Below are 23,295 nucleotides of genomic sequence, written 5' to 3' on the forward strand. Positions count from 1 at the left end.
ACTACCCAGTTTATCTGTAGTATTGCATAATATTCTAAGTTTCAAAATGAATTTATATTTCATAAAAAAGATAATGGCAGCATCAGTAACATGACCAATATTTATACGTGTAATATCTATATCTGTCATCTATATCAATGATAGCTCCATTTTTAATAGGTATAGATCTTTGTGTATAAATTCAAATATACGCACATACTTCCTTTTTATCTTTTAGAATGGGTTCCAAGCTGTGTTAGGGGAGAGTTACCCATTAGCATGTAAATGTTGTCTCAAGATGTCAGGAGTTTGAATCATCTATTGTCTCTGTTGGAAATAATGTACTAATATATTTATAAATTTTGAAAATATAGCCAATGAATAAAAACACAATCAGAATATGATGCAATGCATTCAAATAAAATATACCGTGCTGTGCTTTTGATACAGCAGAATAAAAGAGTGACATTTTTAGAGAATGAAAGTGATTCCCTCCATCTCAAGCTGCTTACTGCATACGCTAAAAAAGAACAGTTTGTTGCTTCCTTTAAGATCTTTACTGGTAGGACTGAAATGTACAAAAACTCCTTAAGAATAAAGTCCTGCTTGTATAAAGTGCCATGGGCTTGACCCGGCACATGTTGAGCAACTTTAACCTGCATTGATTTCAGCTTGCGGGAATTGCAGCACTTCAGAGAATCTGGCCCTATATAAGTCACTGAGGGTCCAACATATACAACTGAAGTTAATAAAGTTTTGCAATTGTTTTAGAGGGGGAGCACGATCAGGTGGTAGACACATGCTTAATTTTATCCATATGAGCAGATCCACTAAAGACAATGAAACTAATTGCATTCTTAAAGTTAAGTACATGCCTATATGTTACATGAACACTTCTTTTTAACAACCTACCAAAAAAAGGTCAGTGTTAGCAAATAGAGTAGGGCTGTTGATTAATTGCAATTAAATCATACGATTAACTCAAAAATTTAGATTAAAAAAATTAATCGTGATTAATTGCAGTTTTAAAATCACACAATTAAACAGAATACCAGTTGCAATTTGATAAATATTTTGGATGTTTTTCTAGGTTTTCAAATATATTGATTTCTATTACAACACAGAATACAAAATGTACAGTGCTCACTTTATATTTATTTCTGATTACAAATATTTGCACTGTAAAAAAACAAAAGAAATAGTATTTTTCAATTCACCTCATAAGTATTGCAGTGCAATCTCTATTATGAAAATTGAATTTACAAATGTCATTCTTTGTTACATAACTGCACTCAAAAGCAAAACAATGCAAAACTCTAGAGCGTACAAGTCCACTCAGTCCTACTTCTTGTTCAGCCAATCGCTAAGACAAATAAGTTACTTTACATTTATGGGAGATAATGCTGCCCACTTCTTATTCACAATGTCACCAGAAAGTAAGAACAGGCGTTCACATGGAACTTCTGTAGCCGGTATTGCAAGGTATTTATGTGCCACATATGCTAAACATTCGTATGCCCTTTCATGCTTTGGCCACCATTCCAGAGGACATGCTTCCATGCTGATGACGCTCATTTAAAAAAAATAATGCATTAATTACATTTGTGACTGAACTCCTTGGGGGAGAATTGCATGTCCCCTGCTCTATTTTACCCGCATTCTGCCATATATTTCATCTTACAGTAGTCTTGGATGACGATTCAGCACGTTGTTCATTTTAAGAACACTTTCGCAGCAGATTTGACAAAAAGCAAAGAAGCTACCAAAGTGAGATTTCTAAAGATAGCCACAAACACTCAACCCAAGGTTTAAGAATCTGAAGTGCCTTCCAAAATTTGAGAGGGACGAGGTGTGGAGCATGCTTTCAGAAGTCTTAAAAGAGCAACACTCCAATGCAGAAACTACAGAACCTGAACCACCAAAAAAGAAAACCAACCTGCTGCTGGTGGCATCTGACTCAGAGGATGAAAATGAATATGCATTGGTCCGCACTGCTTTGGATTGTCATTGAGATGAACCTGTCATCAGCATGGATGCATGTCCTCTGGAATGGTGGTTGAAGCATGAAGGGACATATGAATCTATAACGCATCTGGCATGTAAATATCTTGCGATACTGGCTAGAACAGTGCCATGCGAATGCCTGTTCTCACTTCCGGTGACATTGTGAATCAGAAGCGGGCAGCATTATCTCCCATAAATGTAAAGAAACTTGTTTGTCTGAGCCATTGGCTGAACAAGAAATACGACTGAGTGGACTTGTAGGCTCTAGAGTTTTACATAATTTTATTTTTGAATGCAGGGTTTTTTTTTGGGGGGGGGGGGGGAATAATGCTACATTTGTGAGTTCAGCTTTCATGATAAAGAGACTGCACTCCACTACTTGTATTAGGTGAATTGAAAAATACTATTTTTCTTTTTTTTTTACAGTGCAAATATTTGTAATAAAAAATAATATAAAGTGGGCACTGTACACTTTGTATTCTGTATTTAAACTGAAATCAAAATATTTGAAAATGTAGAAAACATCCAAAATTATTTAATTAACGGCATTCCATTATTAAGAGCACGATTAATCAAAATTAATTTTAAGTGCTTGACAGCCCTAAAATAGAGCTCTAGTTACTTCAGAAACAAAAAACCAACCAACCCATTATGCTGGGCTTTTTCTAGCAATACAAAAGCAACTGGGCTCTCAACTCCTCCAGATGGTTATTAGCTGCTAGGATATGACCTCACCATCAGCAACTATTTCTCGTATCACATTGGTGTAAAAACTGATTTTGCTGTGTTAGTGCTAGGTCAGACATTCAACTGACAAAAATACTTAATTTTTGCAGGCAAGACCACCAACCAAATATTTCTAACCTTGGTAGTAGCATTCATTCTTTTCATATTTTCAACATAAATAGATGTAAGGAATATTGTGAAGAATAATTTGGAGACCAATTATATTCTATAAGTATTACTGTTTCCCAAGAAACATACAACCCAGTAACCTTTTGTATCTGAGCCAAATTTCTCATGAAAGGCCATAGTAGTTAACTATTGTACAAAATCTATTACAACTATGAGTATGTAAATTGAGTTTTTACTTTATTTAACTTACTATGGAGTTTCTTCTCCCCTAATTTTACAAGTGTAATTCCTATTAAACTCCATTAATATTGTTAAATTCTTATCCTCATCTGGATTTCCAAGCATACAAGAGTGTTATACTGTAAACTCTTTGAGGCAGAGACTGTGTTCTTTGTATCTTGCACAGTGCTACGCACATGGTTAGCATTAAACAAATTTACAACAGAACAACGGACTCCGATAAAGGATATTCTGGAGTGATGTTTTTATTTAGTGCATTACTTTGAACATCTTGCCAGCTTCTTTCTAGTTGCTGAAAATAAATTAGTAAAATATTATTGTCTAATACAAGCCATAAAAATCATATTTAATGAACTATGTCCATCGAACCCAAGGCAGCTTGGATTTGCTTCAGTCATAAAACAGCTGGGCGATCAGGGGAGTGGTTCATTCTAAAAGCATCTAGAAAGGCGCTTTTCTTTAGGTGCTGAACTGCTTTAATGTGGATCATTTTGTTATTGCTATTAGAAATGAGGTCTTAGAACATAAGACTGAGCAAGAAGCAGTCTGCAACGGGAATGGCATGTTCCAAATGCCTCTAAGTGATATAGTCTCAGCATGACATTTGTCAAGCTTCTTTCTCTGTTAAGAGTTAATAAATCCACTTTTAAAATGGCTTGCTCTCCAACCACCTTTCTTGATGGGAATGCAAGGAGTGTGACTTATTCTCCTTCACAGGTTTCAGAGTAACAGCCGTGTTAGTCTGTATTCGCAAAAAGAAAAGGAGTACTTGTGGCACCCTAGAGAATAAGTGTCTTGTCAAAGTGCTTGGCTCTAAGTTGACTGGCCCATAGGGAAAAAAACCTACCTTCTACAAACTTAACAAAAAGTGTCAGTTCTATCATAATTCTGCTTCTCTAAACTAAAGAGGTCAAACAAGGCAACAATCACTATTAGAACAAGTGTTAAAAGGTAACTGGCTCAACAACAGCTTGAAAAATGCTGGAACTTTGAATGCTACTCTACGCAGTCAGCTCTAGCAAATTATTTAGCTTTAACTGAGATTATGCCATCAGGCAATGACTGTAATAGACACCACAATGACAACGGGAAAATCATTTCCCTTTCTGAAGCAAGTATAAATGAACAAAGAGCTATTTCCATATATGAAGTGATCAAGCGATCATGATTAATGCCCAAAATGTACTCAAACAGCCTCCTGAAGAAACTACATGGAGAATGCTAGCAACTAAACCCATCCCCAAGCCTCCATCTTCTGCTTATCTGGACTTTACCACTTCTTCATCAAGTCACTAATTACCTTAATCTACTACTGACTTGAATCAGAGGCTTTTAATTCTTCATAACAGTTTCATTCACTGTTTTGTTTCAAATATTTATGACCGTCTGTACTTGCCCGAGTATATTATAACCACTAAATCATACAATACATCATGTCTTTGTCACTATTCTAGACATAAAATCCTGTGAGAATATGCTTACAACACAAAAGGTCACTTTGAACATTGACTAGAGACATGAATAAAAAATAAAACATTTAGTTAAATCCTTCAAAGCAACAAGGCTGCCATTACCCATTAGAGCTTAGAAAGTATTTCAGCTACTTCTCAGGTACTCACATGAGACCACACGTGGTAGTTTAATTGCAAGCACAGGACAAACAGAATCAGTGCCCAAATTCAGCCTTTACCCATACTTTCAAAAATGATCATTTGCCTGGTCCTTATTCTTTATAGCCCTTACAAGGCTGTCGGCTTGGCTTAGTGACCATATTTCCTTCTGTGACCCACAAAGAGAGCTGTGCTCAATGGGCCCACTGCATTTTATAGATGACCAGATCACAACATACTACCCACCTGTTAGCACAAGTCTTCCCTCAATAATGAGAGCTGAAGCATTACCTGGTATCATTTGTCATGAAGGGTAAGAAAAAGTTAAAGGATATGAAAGATCCTACTAAAAAGAGCAGCTGAGTTGAGTCATGGTGGCTAACAGGGTAGTATTTGGACATGAATAATATGATTCTTAATTTTGTATTTGGTGCCTAGATGCCATCTTGAAGTACAGTAACTCCTCGCTTAACATTGTAGTTATGTTCCTGAAAAATGTGACTTAGCGAAACGATGTTCAGCTAATCCAATTTCCTCACAAGAATTAATGTAAATAGGGGAGGTTAGGTTCCAGGGAAATTTTTTTCACCAGACTATATTTTATATATTTATGTATACACAGTATAAGTTTTAAACAATTTAATACTGTACACTGCAATGATGATTGTGAAGCTTGGTTGAGATGGTGAAGTCAGAGGGTGGGATATTTCCCAGGGAATGCTTTACTGCTAAATGATGAACTAGCACTGAGCTGAGCCCTTAAGGGTTAACACATTGTCAATGTAGCTCTCCAAGACAGCACAAATGGAGAGAAGGGAGACAGCATGGCAGAGAGAGAGAGAGAGAGAGGGGCGCATTGCCCCTTTCATAGAATCATAGAATATCAGGGTTGGAAGGGACCCCTGAAGGTCATCTAGTCCAACCCCCTGCTCGAAGCAGGACCAATTCCCAGTTAAATCATCCCAGCCAGGGCTTTGTCAAGCCTGACCTTAAAAACTTCCAAGGAAGGAGATTCCACCACCTCCCTAGGCAACGCATTCCAGTGTTTCACCACCCTCCTAGTGAAAAAGTTTTTCCTAATATCCGATCTAAACCTCCCCCACTGCAACTTGAGGCCATTACTCCTCGTTCTGTCATCTGCTACCATTGAGAACAGTCTAGAGCCATCCTCTTTGGAACCCCCTTTCAGGTAGTTGAAAGCAGCTATCAAATCCCCCCTCATTCTTCTCTTCTGCAGGCTAAACAATCCCAGCTCCCTCAGCCTCTCCTCATAAGTCATGTGTTCTAGACCCCTAATCATTTTTGTTGCCCTTCGCTGGACTCTCTCCAATTTATCCACATCCTTCTTGTAGTGTGGGGCCCAAAACTGGACACAGTACTCCAGATGAGGCCTCACCAATGTCGAATAGAGGGGGACGATCACGTCCCTCGATCTGCTCGCTATGCCCCTACTTATACATCCCAAAATGCCATTGGCCTTCTTGGCAACAAGGGCACACTGCTGACTCATATCCAGCCTCTCGTCCACTGTCACCCCTAGGTCCTTTTCTGCAGAACTGCTGCCTAGCCATTCGGTCCCTAGTCTGTAGCGGTGCATTGGATTCTTCCGTCCTAAGTGCAGGACCCTGCACTTATCCTTATTGAACCTCATCAGATTTCTTTTGGCCCAATCCTCCAGTTTGTCTAGGTCCTTCTGTATCCTATCCCTCCCCTCCAGCGTATCTACCACTCCTCCCAGTTTAGTATCGTCCGCAAATTTGCTGAGAGTGCAATCCACACCATCCTCCAGATCATTTATGAAGATATTGAACAAAACCGGCCCCAGGACTGACCCCTGGGGCACTCCACTTGACACCGGCTGCCAACTAGACATGGAGCCATTCAGTATGCTGACCCCACACTAAATACATTGCCTTTTAAGTAGATGAGGAAGTTGAGACAGCAGCTGCTGCCTACAAGCTCCCTCCGTCCTGAGCCCTGTCATGTGCCCCTACTGCTCTATGGAGATGGGGTAAGCAGGGTGCAGGAGCGGGGGGAGGGGGACACCCTGACATTAGTCCCCATTTCCCTCCCCCCAGCAAGCAGGAAGCTCCCGGGAGCAGCTCCAAGGCAGAGGGCAGGAGCAGCACATGGCAGCGGCGGGGGAGGGACACCTGAACTGCCAGGATTGATAGCCTGCTGGGCAACTGCCACACAGGGAACTTAGGGGACCAGGGAGCTGATGGGGGCTACTGGTCCACCCTGGTTCCAAGCCCACACCAGCTGGCTGCAACAGGCTGCTCTTCCTGCAAGCAGTGGACAAAGCAGGCAGCTGCCAAACAACGTTAGAAGGGAGCACTGCACAACTTTAAACGAGCATGTTCCCTAATTGATCAGCAACGTAACAACGTTAACTGGGATGACTTTAAGTGAAGAGTTACTGTAAGTATTAAAAATGTGCATATAGGTAGGTATGTGGATAGACATTTTAACCATAGGCACATACATTCTTCAGAAGCATTAGCTTTACACATCAGATAGTAACTAGGGCAGGACCACTATGGAAAGGATGAAAAATGGAACTAACTTTAAAAAAAGTTTGCTTTAAAATGGCTGGTAGCCGTGAGGAATCAGGGCCTGCAGCAGACTAGTCTCCAGGAAGACTCATCAACACAACTGGCCTGCAGCAGGCTGCCTCATTAGCCATGCAACCTGACTAGCTGCAGAGGCCCACTCTTAAGCCAGCAGCAGCTCACTGCCTTCTCAAAGCTCATACAAGCCATACTGTGCACCTGCTCCTGCATTACCTTGTTCCTGCTGCACCAGCCTTGCCTCCATCCTGTCCCTGCCTTGAACCCCACCTTGCCTGCTACCCTGCTTGCTCCAGTTCCTGACCTCTGGTTTGACCCTTGTCCCTGGCTCCTGATTACAGATGCCAGCTCGAAACCTGGTTCCAGTATCCAGTTTCTGCCTTCTGGTTTGACCCTTGGCTTTGGCTCCCACAACTGACTGACTGACCACTAGGCCTTCTGTCCACTCCAGTCACTAGGCTAGACTGCCCTCATTCTGGTCAGTTGACACATTGAGAAGCCCTCGAATTGGGGCCAGCGGCTCTCAGCGTTAGCACTGACCCTACTAAGGCCCCAGCGGATGCTATCTAGAACCTGCAGTCGCAAGTAACCACCCTGTAATCGCAGACTGCGGCCCTTTAGGCACAGATTGCTCTGCTGGCTTCTCCTGCTCCACCCCTCCCAGAGCTGAAGATTCCACTGCCCAACCAATTTAATGGAGATTGGGACAATTTTCGGGGATTTCTGCACTAATGTCAGCTCCTGTTCCTCCTATGCCCCCAATCATTCACCTCAGACTAGGCCTGTGTGGGGCTCATCTTAAATTTGTTGATTGGGGGAGCCTTGGCCTGGTCTTCCCCACTCCTGGAAGAAGTCCAACCCCCTCTTGCAACACTTAGAGGAATTCTTTCAAGCTATGTCTATCATCTTTGGCGACCCCAAATGGGTGCGGACCAACAAGATAACCCTTTAGGCCTTACGGCAGGGGGCTGCCCTGTAGCCAAGTACACTGGTGAATTTCATTGTTTGGTTTCTCACACGAGGTGGAAAGATGTGGCACAGCACCACCTTTTCCACCTGGGGTTAAATGAGGTGAAGGAGGAGCTTTCCCGGGTGGAGCTTCCATCCAGTTTGGACAGCCGGATTGAACTGTGCATCAAAATCCAGGATCACCTTTCAGAGCGGCGTCCTGAGCGAACCTCAAATTTCCAGAAGCTGCCACCCCCCAGGCCTCTGACACCCCAGGCACATTGGTCTTCCTTGGTATCAGAGCTCATGCAGGCCAACCAGGTTCACCCGCACCTCTCTGATTCAGAGAAGTATCAACCCTGGGCTTTATGCTTTATCTATATTGTGAGGGACCCAGCCATCTTGCCTTGATGTGTCCCCCCCAACAGGCTCAGACAGAACCAGGGCCAGAAAATGCCAGATCCCCAGTCCCATACAGATTTCAGGCTGCTAATACACACAATTTCTTCTCCTTCCTCAAACTTATGAGTGACATCTAAACAGAATAACTACTTTGTATCAGTGTAAAAGTTAAACTGCCTGGGTCTATCAAATACTGTAAGGTAATTTTTGAAGTTTTCTCTTGGTTGAATGATCCAGTGGAATCAGAGTTCAATTTTACATAAGGTTACAGATATTTATGGAGGAAACTACTACACCCACTTCTCAGCCTAGTGATTTCCTTAATGAGAAAAAAGGTACAGTACCTTGAAATATGCTGTGAAAGGAAAAAAGGGTTGGAGGAGGAGAAGCAAAAGCCTACGATTAGACAGAAAAGATGAAAATCTCATCAGGAGGAAATTAGTTTTGACATCTTTTACATTCATAGTTAGTTTGCTTTAGGATATGTCACTTGACCTGTTAACCTGACTGTGCCACCTCTTACAAATTACACCACACAAAATCAAATGCAAGTGGAAAAATGTGTCATATCTAAAGGAAACAGGTTGGCGAGGGTGGGGGTGAGGGTAAACCAGAATAAATCACAATCTCTCCCCGCCCCATGAGTCCGGGGCACAATCTCATTATTGCAGATGTTTAACAAAAGTATAACCAATATTTTCAACACATGGTCCAAAAATCAATCATTTATACACTCAAAGTTTAAAGAAACATTTTTTCTATTTATTTGCATGTGCATATATTTTGCTGTTATTTATTTTGGTTACATTAAGAAGGGTTTCATACCAGTGCAGGAGCAGTTTAATATCTACACACTTCTAATATCATTGTTTCTCTGAATTCTCCCTTTATTGCAACCAAATACCTGTTTCAATTTGTAAACCGCTCCTGCGCATCCCTAAAAGTATTACTCCTACCATGACTTGCCAAGCCCTGATCTTGTAAGCCTCCCATGTTTCCCCAGTAAAATTTATAAACTGAACACCAAAAGCAGGGACAGTATCATATGGGTAATGTATTTTCCTAATATGGCTAAGCCACACCTGTTTGCTTTCTTGTGGATCAATTTTCTGAATAAAAATTCAGCAATTTACAGTAAAATGTGTATAACGTTGTATATTTTTAATTAAAATCAAGTTATTGTGTAGGTTCCGAAACTGTGCAAAAAAACTGTGCAAAAAATATTGATTATACACATTTTTTCCATGCACTTACCTTAACAGGAGATTATTCAGTAAGTAACATTGCAAAAGTTTTCTATTTTCTTGGTTTCCATGCTTGGTGCACAATCAAGCTGCAAAGACTTTGTTAAATTCTCCACAGAAAAAGCTATAACATAATACAAGATAGATCAATACTTACTACTTATATGTTTCTGAACGAATATATTCAAAAACATGAGATACTCCCAGCTGGAACTGATCTGCTATAGGGGTAACCCAGGGATTATTCTCTGCTTTGAAGACTTGCTTTTGACCAGTCAAATCCAAATTACCTGAAAGGGATTAAACAAAAGGGCATGTGAAAAGGAAATCTCTTATCCTAAACAAATTAATCACTGTATACAATTATTTTCATTCTTTGAAAGAGTCTGACTACCCAGTCAAAGCAAGTGCCAATATTTTCAGGCTTAATATGAGGAAGAGGTGGCATATTAGCTCCTGCCATTCTATGTAATATGGAAGTAGAGCCAAACTCCACCCTGTTTACTTCATTAGTGTTGCACTACTCATAGCCAGGATGAATTTGGCCCAATGAATTTTAAATTTAATCCTACTATATTTCTTCACATTTATTCATCAAAATAAGTCTTAAAAATGGGACTTGATGCACAGGCTCTTAGCTGGCCTTCTGCACATTTCTGCGAGATCCATTTCACTCATTTAGCACTACTACAACAACAACAGGTGTGAGATTAGAACTTGAGGCTTCCTGATTCCCAATTTAGTACTTACTTTTTTAGATGACACTAGCTATTTGGGGGCATAAAAAGACCTGCTAATTTATACCATTAAAAATAACCTTGACCTTGAAGGACAACTCCACAGTAGTATTCTTGATCACATTGCTTAGCAGGAATGAACAATGGCATCACTTTTTTCCATAGGTACGGCCCAATGTTGCAGTTTATTTCCAATATCACTACCACAAGCCCAAGTCTAATGAAAAATCCCCAGTTGGTGTTTATTTTGCAGGTAATAAAATACCAAATGTTTAGCTTGTGCAACAGCCTACAGCTTATGTTGGTTATAGCTATCAGTCCAGAATACAGAAATTCATACCTATAACCTGCCACTATAGCTATTATTTCAACAAGACTTGAGAGATTTATTGGAAGTGTCATTGATTTTTCTTTTCCTAAATTCTCCCTCCGGAAAGGTAGAGAAGTACACTCCCAACTGAAATTCCTCATGATTAGGAGACAACATGCAATACTCCAGTTCTATACAGAGTCATTGTCCTAGCTATACAAATAATTTTCACACATATATTTAAAATTGTAACAACATTTTGTAACATTATGGATGTCATGATCAGGGAATATAGTAACAGCTGTGAGAAAGTAAAAAACTGTTGTAGATGAAGCGGGAAAATAAAAATAGCATTTTTAATCTAATCAAACTATGTAGCTTAAAATTAAAGCATCATGTCTGGAAGGCAAGCCTAACCAAGCTGTTACCTCTTTATGGAGTAAATATGTGCTTATTTTTCAAATTGATGCCATTCGTACGTATAGCGTGAATGCGCACGTATGGATGTAATAGCATCTGCAAGCGGTCTCTTGGCTGGCTCAGTTAAAACCTCACCATTCTCTGCATTATATTTAATCCTTAATACAGCTCTCTCTGTGAAAAAGGGTTATCATAATTAGAGTAAAGCTAGACCATTATACTCTGCGAAAAGATGACACTTGTCTCATATTGGCCTACCAACAAGTTACAATTACCTCAGCAAAGATCATCTGTCAGCTGTCTGAGGTCCGTTCTGTTTTTAAAGTAACAACATGCAGGAAGCATTTCACGCCTCTGTCAGTCAGACAGCAATTGCCCTAACTGCCTTATGCTTCAGTGCTTCTAGTGAGGAGCCTCACACCCATCTCCTTTATTAGAGGACTCGGCAGCATGTGTGTTCTAACAAGGATCAGGCAGCAGGATTAAGCACTGTGACAAAGAGGACCTAATAAGATAGAATCTACGCTGGCTGGCTCAAAGCCACAGATTCACACTGTTCACTATTCAGTTTTAAGGCATAGGCCACGAGGGAAGCAAGCCAGCACTGTGATTACCAGTAACCCTCTGACCAATGCTACTCTGAAGATCATACATCACTCAGAAGCTTATTCTGCAAATTGCAAATTGGATTTTCCCATTTTATTACCTGCAAAAGAACCATATACATTTCTCTCCAAGCCATCAACACAGTAAGTGCTCACTTACAATTATAGTTCTGTAAGCAGTATATCAAAATAAAATGATCAATCTGTGTACAACTTTTATAAACAGTTAAATTCAGGAAGATAAATTTGGCTCCATTATAGGGCAAATGCGATTTTGCTTATGGAAATGGACCATACATTTCCAAAAATCTCACCAGAAAGGTCCTTAGCTGAGCACTCCAATCTTGAGTTGGTTCAGTAAATTACTGTCCATACTAAATAACCAGGGGAATTTTGCCTGAAACTCTCACCTCCTCACTGTTGTGTTCCCACTGTAGATTCTTAATACCATACAGATAATTTACATGTAATCAATTCAAAGGAATGACATTCTCCTGAAACCAAAGAGGTCTTATAGAAAAAGGAGGTTTCCTAAACAAAATTAACTTTTGACGCATATGTTAAAAGGGCATTACTCAATTTTCCTCTTCCCCTCACTTGCGGGGGAGGGGCCACGGGAAGGATAAGCCACATCTAGTTATTTCACGTTATGGAGGTTGGGCACAAACTTATTTGGGAGACTTAGTAAGCTCACAAGTCTATAGCTCCAAACCAGGAATAAATTCCACCCCTTACTATGACAGCTGAGCAGGAGGAGTTTCCTTTGGGTTCGCTTCTGGCAGAAACAGGGCAGCTACTGCTGGGCAGGGGCAGTGGGAGTTCAAACATCAGATTTTCTATGAAAAGGATCCAGGAACCAACTATGCTGCTGTCGAATGGGAACTAGTAACCCTCCCATGCTCAGGGCATTGAACAGCAAGAGACCAGGTGTTCCCAAAGACAGTGAGTGAGTCAAGGTGTCTGTCTGTGAGGGGAGGAGAAAGGACGGGGCACTGAACATTACAATTCCTACCCCAAAACAATACAGCTGCCAGATAAGGAGGGGAGCCACAGCTAGCACATGAAGCACAAGCAGACACAAGGGGTTTGACCAGATCCATCCCAGTCCCTCCTCCCCTTCTGAAATCGAAGTGGAAGGAATGAAGGCAATGCAGAGAACACTTTCACCAAAAAGGGCATACAAATTAGCAAGGAAGAAGCAGTTTTACTGATGCAAAATTAGACTTCTGGTAGCACTACAAAAGTCACTCTTACAAACATATCATATAGGTAGCCTTGGAATGATTAGATTTTTTTTATCAGTACATTTGGAAAACGTCTTTCACCACAGACACACAAACTGACCAAAACAGTATTTCCAAAGACAGCAATTGAAATTTATAGATAGGCAAAATAAGGCATTCCAGTGATTTAGACTTCTGAATTAGGTTGGTTACAAATGGACTAGCGAATGAATAGTAAAAACATGTACTATTTGTCAATTTAAGGATATTTACTTCGTATATTCTGACATGGAATGTTGACAATTTGTGTTCTAATGATTTATAAAGCTTTACTTTTTGAATCTCAATGTCTATTGTTCTTAAATAAATGTCTAGCACCGCCCCCCTGCACAATTTCCCACAACAGAGAAAGTTTAAAATAGACAGAAAATCTAAAATATGCTTTAAAAGGATCAATATCTGTCAAAAGTATAAAAAACAAAAATCAAATTCTGCCCAGCCTACAAATACGCACATGGACAATGTTGCAGCCATAAATATTTTTATACAGGTTATGTCCACAGCTACAATATTCATTGTGACAGGTTTCACAGTAACAGCCGTGTTAGTCTGTATTCGCAAAAAGAAAAGGAGTACTTGTGGCACCTTAGAGACTAACCAATTTATTTGAGCATAAGCTTTCGTGAGCTACAGCTCACTTCATCGGATTCATACTGTGGAAAGTACGGAAGATCTTTTTATACACACAAACCATGAAAAAATGGTAAACACCCATTTTTTCATGGTTTGTGTGTATAAAAAGATCTTCCATACTTTCCACAGTATGCATCCGATGAAGTGAGCTGTAGCTCACGAAAGCTTATGCTCAAATAAATTGGTTAGTCTCTAAGGTGCCACAAGTACTCCTTTTCTTTTTGCAAATATTTATTGTGACATCTTACTTCCCAGGGCAAGGGTATGTACCAAGTAGGGTTCAAAAGTGACACTGAAAATTACTAGAAAGAATGGCCCTGACTCTGGGCCCTCCTCTAGCAGCGCAAAGCAGCTGGAAAGCTGGGAGATTTGGTCCCCTGAACATTCCCCCTACTTAAGGGAGGATTCCTCAAGTGTTAGTGTTGACTCAGCAGCTCTTATGCCGCCCCCTGGACAGGGGGCACAGGCAGGGGAGAAGGGTCATGGCAGTTGTTTATGTGCATTTTCAAACCGTACTGTACATACTATCCCAAAGACTTTAGGAAGTTTTGATACTGCTATACTAAGAAGATTACACCAAATCCCTCTGATATTTTTAGCAAGTTAAACACAAAATTGCCTCTGGTAAAAATCCAGCGCTGAAGAATGAATCATAAAATGTAAGTGTGTTGGAGATTGCACTTATTTTTGTTTTGTTCTTTCCGACTACCTCAATCCATTTAAAAATACCTATACTTTATCAAAGAAAATTTAGTATTCCTAATACACTGGTATTATGGTGTAATACAATGGGCCTGTGATTCTCTTCTCAGTTATGAGTGCAAATCAGAATTAACTGGAGTTAATGATGTTACACTTGGGCCTAGTCTACACTAGCAATTTACTTCAATATAGCTATGTCTCTGAGGTGTGTGAAAAATCCATACTCCTGAGACACATTTATATCGACCTAACACCCAGTGTAGTCCGGCGTTGGTCAACGGAAGAATTCTTCTGTTGACCTAGCTACCACCTCTTGGGGAGGTGGATTACCTATACTGATGGGAGAAGCCGACCCTTCGGTGTAGGTATGGTCTACACTGAAGTGACACAGTGGCACAGCTGCAGTGTTTTAAGTATAGACACGCGCTCACGTACATCTAGTCTGAGGGGACAGTGAGATCAAATCTGTTTCTAAAATATAGTAATGCCACCGTTGGACCTCCCCCTCAAATGCTTTTCAAATTATGACATCTGAACACAATTTTTTTTTTTTTGCTAAACTATACTTAACTACCCTATTTTACAGCCCAATTCACTTTGCTGCCAACCAGGAAAAGCATGAGGCCTGATTCTCCATTTGCCATTTACAGCTTTTTAAAACGAGTGCAAAGTGGATGTAAAATGCTATCAAATAAGGACAGTGACATTTGACGTCCCTTTACAGAGGTGTAAAATACTACACAAGATTTGAGTAGAATCAGGCCCCTGATTCTGATCTTACTTACAATGGTGTAAATCAAAAGTAACTTCAATTATTTTAAAGGATCAACGATTACCACTGCTGCTCGGCTATCAGGCCAGCACAAATCTAAGCAGCATGAGAGTGCCAACAGACAGAGCTCCAGATGCCACCCTTGAACTCTGTGAGAAGAAGAAGGGTCCCCCTCCTCTGCTTCTGCTCCTCCTCCTCCACCATCTTTTAGGGCTGGGGACCTCAGAGTCAGTGTTTCAGGGCTATGGGGCTCAAATCCACGAGGATGACAGGAGGAGGGAGGGTGAAAATTCAGGCTCAGCAAAGTCAGGGAGGGAAAAGAGTGGAGCTGAAGGTGAAACAGGCAGCTGCTTTATTAGACCGCATGCAGGATCAGCAAAAGGAACCTTCCTTGCTAAGAGGAATACACTTTGTGGCATAAACTTACAATAAGTGGCCTTTGTGTAGGTCTGGGACTTACCTCACCCCCATACTAAACTAGAGCGTTGACCAGCCTTGGGTGCTAAGGCATCTCCACTTTAGGAATGCCCCTAAAAAGTACTATAATACCAAGGGTTGTAAAGAAGAGACACCCTGGGCACTGGAAAGTTTTAAGAAGGATACAGAAAGACCCAACAAATGGTAATATAGATAAGATAAGCTTTGATCAGGGAATTCATGCTGACCATCTGCACAAAGAAGGTCAGAAATAAGTTACAATTTGGGCATTAGAGATAAAATGTAAAGAGGACTTGAGCAGGGAGAAGGAAACATGGGTACCAGCACATGATTGGTTAAGTTTTGTTACTTAGGGGATATTGGATAAAGTGATAGGTTTAGTAGAGTTAAAGGGGGTAGCTAGTTTTATTTCTATAATGTAAATGAAAAACAGTGCTCCTTGGGAACCATCTCCAGACTGCAGCTCAACATCAAGCAGCTATAACTCTTATCCCTCTGCATGACCATGATGTGCAGAGGCATTGCCAGGAAACCTCAAATCAGTGGATCTTGACTGGCCACTGGGTAAAGTTTGCCTGTATATTGGGAGTGAACATAATAGATTTGCTTGGCATATGTATTCTGTGTGTGCTAATAAATAGATGTTTAGAACACAGCTGTGTACAGCTCTTTCATTGGGAAAAGGTTCCGCAGACCTGTACAGCCCTGAGCCCTGTGGGTAAGGATGTCCCAAGCCCTTGGAAGGAAAAGGGTGGAGGTGCCTAAATTGATCAGGTCACGCCTTGAACCCTCAGTAGGGTAGAGGGCATTTATGGTACCTAAATATGAACTGGAGCCACAAAGTTTGGCTTGAGCAGGGGGCTTGAGCTTTTACCTTCAGCAAAACTCCAAAAGAGCTTACTGGTATGCCTAGCATATTCTGCTACCCTGAACATCCCCCACGGAGCTATACAATCCTCTGGCTTACTAAGTGCCATCTGAAGCTACAGTAAATGGACTTGTTTAAATATTCAAAGTTTATTTTGCGACAAAACAAAACCAAAACACTGCAATGACTCAACGGATCATGTCGTCACCATTTACATTCATACCGTTAACCACCCTTAAAAGTATTAGGTAATATTTTTCTTTTTCCTTAATTCTGATGGCATAAATTGACATTGGGTGAACATTCACAGACTGCTCAAGTATCTGCAAAATCTCACCAAAACAGAGAATGAATTACTACACAATCGAATCTTGATTTCAGAAAATAAAGCAGAAGACAATGTGATTGCTAACTGTCATGCTGATCAGTATTGTCTCATTGCTTTCTTGTGCTCCTTCTGTTGGTTATATCCAGCAGTTGTCTTTTACCTTAGAGTAAACTCCTCAGGGCAAGGACTCTTTCTGTTCTGTGTTTGTACAGTGCCTAGTACAGTGGAGCCTCAAGTCATGATTGGAACTTCCAGGCACTTTCAATACAAACAAGAACAAGAGCAGCACGCACTTCCTACTCCACAAACTCTAAGGAGCATTTGTACTACTTTAAAAATAATAGCTGTATTAAAGTAATTAAACAATTGTGACATTTTAGAAGTGAAAGCTGGCACTCAGCCTAGAAATGTATCCTGACTGAAATGCCAGCTCAACAATTCTGCTTAATGGGCTAAAATTATCCCTAGTGAAGCACCATTAAGAGCAATGGAGTTATACCAGGGATAATTTTTGGCTCTATAGCACAATCTCACTAACTTTTTTCTGTTTGCTCCCTCCCCTCACCACTCTTTCCCCCCTTTTCTGCAATATGCTACTCTACTGTCCTCAAAATTAGTCCTTATATGTTATCGTGCAAATTTTTCTTACAGGTGGCATTAAGACTGAAATCTAAATGTTCTTTTCCATTACAACTCCGAGGACACACACACTCTCTCTCTCACACACACACACACAAATGTGAAGAATGAAATTAATTTTATTTTTTTATTTAGATATAAATACCCCTGAATCCAATTTTATTAACAGCTAAGTAAGGGATCAACCTACTACACAAAACCTAAACTTTGGATATATGTAAAAATGTATATCTTGGTTTGTTTTAGCTTTGCTTTACACTCTAGGATTTATAATTTTTATTACTTCAGTGCCATGTTCTTTTCTTTCAATAGCAAGAGAAGAACTGGCATAAGTGCGGGGTGGAAGAAGTATCATGAATACTATGTCATAAAATAGGTACTAAGATACTTAATCATGAATAATATGATTATGATGTTTGTTTAAATGGAATGTAACAACTAGTTTGTATTTCAGAAAGTTTTATCAAGCAAGTCTAATTTTTAAGCAAGCCTGAATATTTGCATGCTGTTGATTAGTAATTTACATTTACATGTTGCTCTATGAAGGGTAAGAGCATCTTTGATTTGAAGCTCTCCCGTTTTGAAGGTTTAGTAACAGAAGAGATGGAGAAAGGTTATTATAAAGAAGTAATAAGACAGCACCATAGAAAGAATCATTCTACATAAACTGTGTGTGACTCAGTCTTTTCTGGCATTAGATAAAAACCTATAACTCCATGACATATGTCTAAAATTTATATTACTCGTTAATGAACTTCTAATTATTAAAAGAAAATACCACCTACTAAAAATGAAGTTAGACTGAAGCACCCCCAAAATATCAGATGTGGCGAGACTACATAGTATTGTTATGCTTTTGTTATTTTGCTCCAAAGATCTTTTACTGCAGAAGAAGTAATCATCATTTGGATTCACCAACATTTTGGCGTAGGAGTGGGCATAATTTTTGCTTAGCCTGAAATTTCCTCAAACTGACCTGAAATAATGAAAACATAAATGTTTATGGAAAATGGTTCAAATTTCAAAAAAAAAAAAACCACAGAAATCACATCCCTGACAAACCAAACACTTCACATTGCTAACTGTGGGAAAAAGGGAAGAGAAGGCACACCTACCTGCCTCTTCTCCTGCAAAAAGGCAGGACGTTTAGAAGAGGAGTTGATTATGGAGGGCACGGCGGGGTTGGGTGGGAAAAAAGCTGAAGCCCACGGGCTTCTACCCTGGGCAATGGGGCTTGGGCTTGAGACTTGCTGGGGCCCAGAGCCAACACCAGCCTTGGCAACTCCATTAAAATGGGGTTGCAACCCACTTTGGGGTCCTGACCCACAGTTTGAGAACCCAGAACTGATTAATAGGTTCACAGATTAACCCCAGAAGATCATCTAGTTTGTCACCCTGTATATCACAAGTCATTCAATTTCACCCAGTTACCGCTGTATTGAGCGCAATAACTTTTGTTTGGATGAAGCATATCTAACAGAAAAATAATCCAGTCTGGATCTGAAGACATCCACTATTTCCCTCCCTGTTAAAAATATGTGCCTAATTTCTAATTTGAATTGGTCTGGTTTTAGCTTCCAACCAAGGTTTTTTGTTCTGGCCTCTGTTAAATTAAAGAGACCTTTACTACCTGGCATTTTCTCCCTGTGAAAGTACTTATATACTGCCTTGCATAATGACAGGTTTCAGAGTAGCAGCCATGTTAGTCTGTATTCGCAAAAAGAAAAGGAGGACTTGTGGCACCTTAGAGGCTAACAAATTTGTTTGAGCATAAGCTTCTGTGAGCTACAGCTCACTTCATCGGATGCATTCAGTGGAATCCGATGAAGTGAGCTGTAGCTCACGAAAGCTTATGCTCAAATAAATTTGTTAGCCTCTAAGGTGCCACAAGTCCTCCTTTTCTTTTTACTTATATACTGTGATCAAGTCACCTCTCAATCTTCTTTCTGATAAGCTAAACAGACTGAGCTCTAAGTTTATTCTGCTTAAATCTAGCCTATAACTATTCTACCTGCACTTGTAACACCTACTCTGTCTGTGGAAAAACTGGGCCAAAAAGACCAAGGAAGGAATGTGCATGTCAATAGACTGCAATTTCAACCCTTGTATCCTGAAGTGATGTGCAGAAAACTGGTACTCTTGCTAGTGTTGTTTCAGTTCTGTGGATAGAAGACTTGAGTCTCCAGCGCTGCTCCACCTGAACTTTTCATAGGTGTTAAAAACACAGTGAATTTAATCCTCTTTCAAATATTTATATGAAATTCAAACATCATAATAAAGGTCAGATGAAATAATGATACCAAATCATAATGGAAAGTCAGGCATTAGGGGACTTGACTGAAAAATGTGTCAAGATTGAATATGAGCCTTGGAAAAAACAGAATGCATAAAACGAGCTGAACTTTTCCAGTATACAAAATTTCAGGCAATAAGCACAGGAGAAAAATGTAACTGAGCCAATTAGACAAACTCAGGGTTCTGTACTTCAAGTCACTGGAAAATTGGTGACTCCAATTCTGTTAGTTATGCTTACAAGATAAAGGGGAGAACCCTAGTCAATTTCTACTACCAGATATATATAACAAATCTGACCTTAGAGGAATGATTAGAGAAACAGTAAACTTATTAGCATTCATAGATAAAAGCCATAAAATGAGAACTTCAATGTAGTACACAAGGTAGCACTAGACAAACATCGTGCTAATTACTTGTACTTTTAGATGACAAATCATGCTATTTAAACAGCCAAACTCCACCGCACACATCCTTCAGGAGCAGGTACCAAGGCAACGATGCTGATGCCACTGTGTGGGTAGAATAGGGGAATTGGAGAAGAAACAGCATTCTGACAAGAATCCAAGAGATTAATCTGAATTTTTTTTTCTTTTTAAAGCGATCTAAAGAAAACTAAAGTCTTGGTAAATTCTGTTACCTGCCATTCATGGTGTAAGTGAAACAGATTTTTTATCGAATGCAGATGTACAAAATAGTTTCAGTGATCTCTCTGAATGGTCAAATACTATGCTGGAAGATTTTAACTGTCTTAGCAACATTTTGTTGTGCATTTCAATATCTTATTCAGTACAGATTGACATTTTCACACGTTTAGTGGCTTATTGGGATCCCATCTAGTAAATGGACGGCCTTGCAAAATGCATCCATGACATCAGCAAGAATCAAAGAATATTGTGTCACAGGCCCATTGTGGTGAGCATCTTTTCTTGGAAGAAAATGAATTAATGCAATGTCAAAGGAGTTTAATATCAAGAAGTTTTAACAAAACATCCAATATTATGGACTTACAGGATCAGCAACCCAATTTACCTTGAAATGGCTTACATATTTTACCAACATCTAAAACTACCACCCAACCCTACAGGATTCCCAGTTACCTGAGACTCCTGCAGTGTCCCTTCAATGGGAGAAGGCTATCAGCTTGAAAGCTAATCAATTTCAAAATAAGTGTTCAACATTGTCTCAGCTACTATACTTGCCTTGAAATGAAAAACATGCCAACATTTCTTATCAAGCAACACAACTGTATTACTCAAACATGTCTAAAAATGTTCTCAAAATTAACACTCATTCCGGTCCAAACCATTAAATCAATTTTTCTATTATATTTTAACTAATAAGTATCAGGTTGAGGGCCTTGAAAGATAAATTGTCATTTTCCACAAGTCAGGGACATCATTATGAAGTTCAGTGATGCTTTTCATGCTGTCCCCCATCTACACCTTAACTCCAAATCCAGGGCACAACTCTAGGGTGACTTTTTAAATGTTAGTTTACCAAACGGTCACGCCAAAGTAATGACTTAGAAGCTGGTATCCCAATGTTCCCAAGATACTCGGGCTTCTCACTAGTACCAAGTGACTGTGCTGGCCCAAGTGTAGTACTCCTGAGCAGAACAGTGCTGTGATGCTGGTGGGGATGTAGTGATGCTTTTATACAGATAGCTGAGGAGTTTGAGTTCTGTTTTTAAAAAGGGAAACTTGTTTTGTTTAGTTTGCTTTTCTGAAGAGAAAAAAATAGCAGTATTTAAATTAAATTAATGCATAGAGCTGACCAAAGTTTTTTAAATTTCAAGATTTAAAGGATTTTTTTTTTGCTTTCAATTTGTTTGTTTTAAATCATAACATTTCTCACGTGTCTTTTTGGCCAGCTCTACCAAGATGTACAAAGCAAGGACTGAAACATTTCTGCAACAATCCCTTCTCTGGGCTTCAACCTTGGTAGAATGCCCATTTTCTTTCCTCCCAACTCCCACTCATCCTATGATGACACTCTTGTGGATAAACAAGAGTGTGAGATAGTGGCCACATGACTGATATGGAACAGCTCCTGACATTCTACAGTTTAACACTCCATACCACTCCTGTCCCCATTTAGAGATCTATACAATTTTTGCCTTCATTTTGTTTGGACAAAAAAAATTCGACACCATGCTGAGGCATTAGCACAGTGTGTATTCACAGGGATAAATATTGTCTTCTGAATCACCACTGGAGCGCACTGGTTTCCCATGGAGACCTCCTATCCAAGTGTTAACCAGGCCTACCTCTGCTTATTTTATGAAATCTAAAGGAAATTCGTTACCTGACATTATGGTATGTGAGACCTGAACACAAGTACATATAGAGCTCTGGGTATATTATGCTTTATGCTCAACTGTGGATATATTCTAACTTAACCACCAAATGATCACAAAATGTATGTGTAGCAAGACTGTAGCAATGTATGTATGATTTAGTTGGGGATTGGTCCTGCTTTGAGCAGGGGGTTGGACTAGATGACCTCCTGAGGTCCCTTCCAACCCTGATATTCTATGAGAGAAAGATTAGTTCTAGGAATTGTCTAAATTATTGACTTTAGGGGGTAAATTTTGAAAGGAATGAAGCCAAAAGGTGTGTCTGAAACACTGAGCACTTATATCTGCATGGGCATTTGCTTAATGAATCTCTGTGTGCATGTGAAAAGCTCCATGTGCATACAGAACTAACAACTACACTATTTTGCACACAATTTTAAATTACAGATTTCAGACCAGGGGCTCTTTAAAGTTCTTTCATACGGCAGATACACACTGGAATAGATGATTTTCAATAAGATTCCTTGTGCTAAATCCCTGAACTTTGATCCTTTACTCGAAGAAAATAATTTAGCTATTTAAAATTTAGAAGTGATGGGAGCATTACTTTGAGGATTTTTCAGTTTTCCTGCACTGTAAGGGAAAAAGATAATTACAGGATAGCATATTTAGCTACATGAATGCTACATCGCAATGAAGGTAAAAAAAAGGGCCAGCTTCACAAACAGAGCTGTTGAAAAGACTTTAATTGGAAAAGAAATGCCCAGATTTGCAAATATGAATTAAAGTTCATAATCACAAGCCTGGTATTTTCCTTGGTATGGGGAAATGATTTGATAGGTTAATACAACACTCAATGCCATTTCTAAAATCTAACTGTTTTTGATTCCCAGATTGGAAAAAGTTGATAACTTAATTAAACGTGCTCGTGTAGAAAATCCATTGTTTCTCCCATGCTTGTAAGCAAGCCAATTGTGGAGACTTCAGATTAACAAGAAGATATCATTAGGGTAAGATTTTTTTTTTTTTAAATTATGATATTTGCTAGGTCTGAAACAAGTGAAACTAAAACAACAGGTTACATTTTCAGTGAAGTTGTGGAACTGGTCAAACCACG

General features: G+C 39.7%; 1 protein-coding gene across 1 annotated transcript in view; it reads right to left on the minus strand.

The window, feature by feature from the left end:
• RSU1 (Ras suppressor protein 1) overlaps positions 1 to 23,295 on the minus strand; it is a 187,691-nt gene that overhangs the window by 81,406 nt on the left and 82,990 nt on the right. The window contains exon 8 of the mRNA XM_077809432.1: positions 10,010 to 10,142. Within this exon, the coding sequence (XP_077665558.1) occupies positions 10,010 to 10,142 (133 nt within the window). The remainder of the gene's footprint in view (positions 1 to 10,009; positions 10,143 to 23,295) is intronic.

The sequence above is a fragment of the Eretmochelys imbricata genome, chromosome 2, assembly GCF_965152235.1.
Source record: "Eretmochelys imbricata isolate rEreImb1 chromosome 2, rEreImb1.hap1, whole genome shotgun sequence".
NCBI classification, from domain to species: domain Eukaryota; kingdom Metazoa; phylum Chordata; order Testudines; family Cheloniidae; genus Eretmochelys; species Eretmochelys imbricata.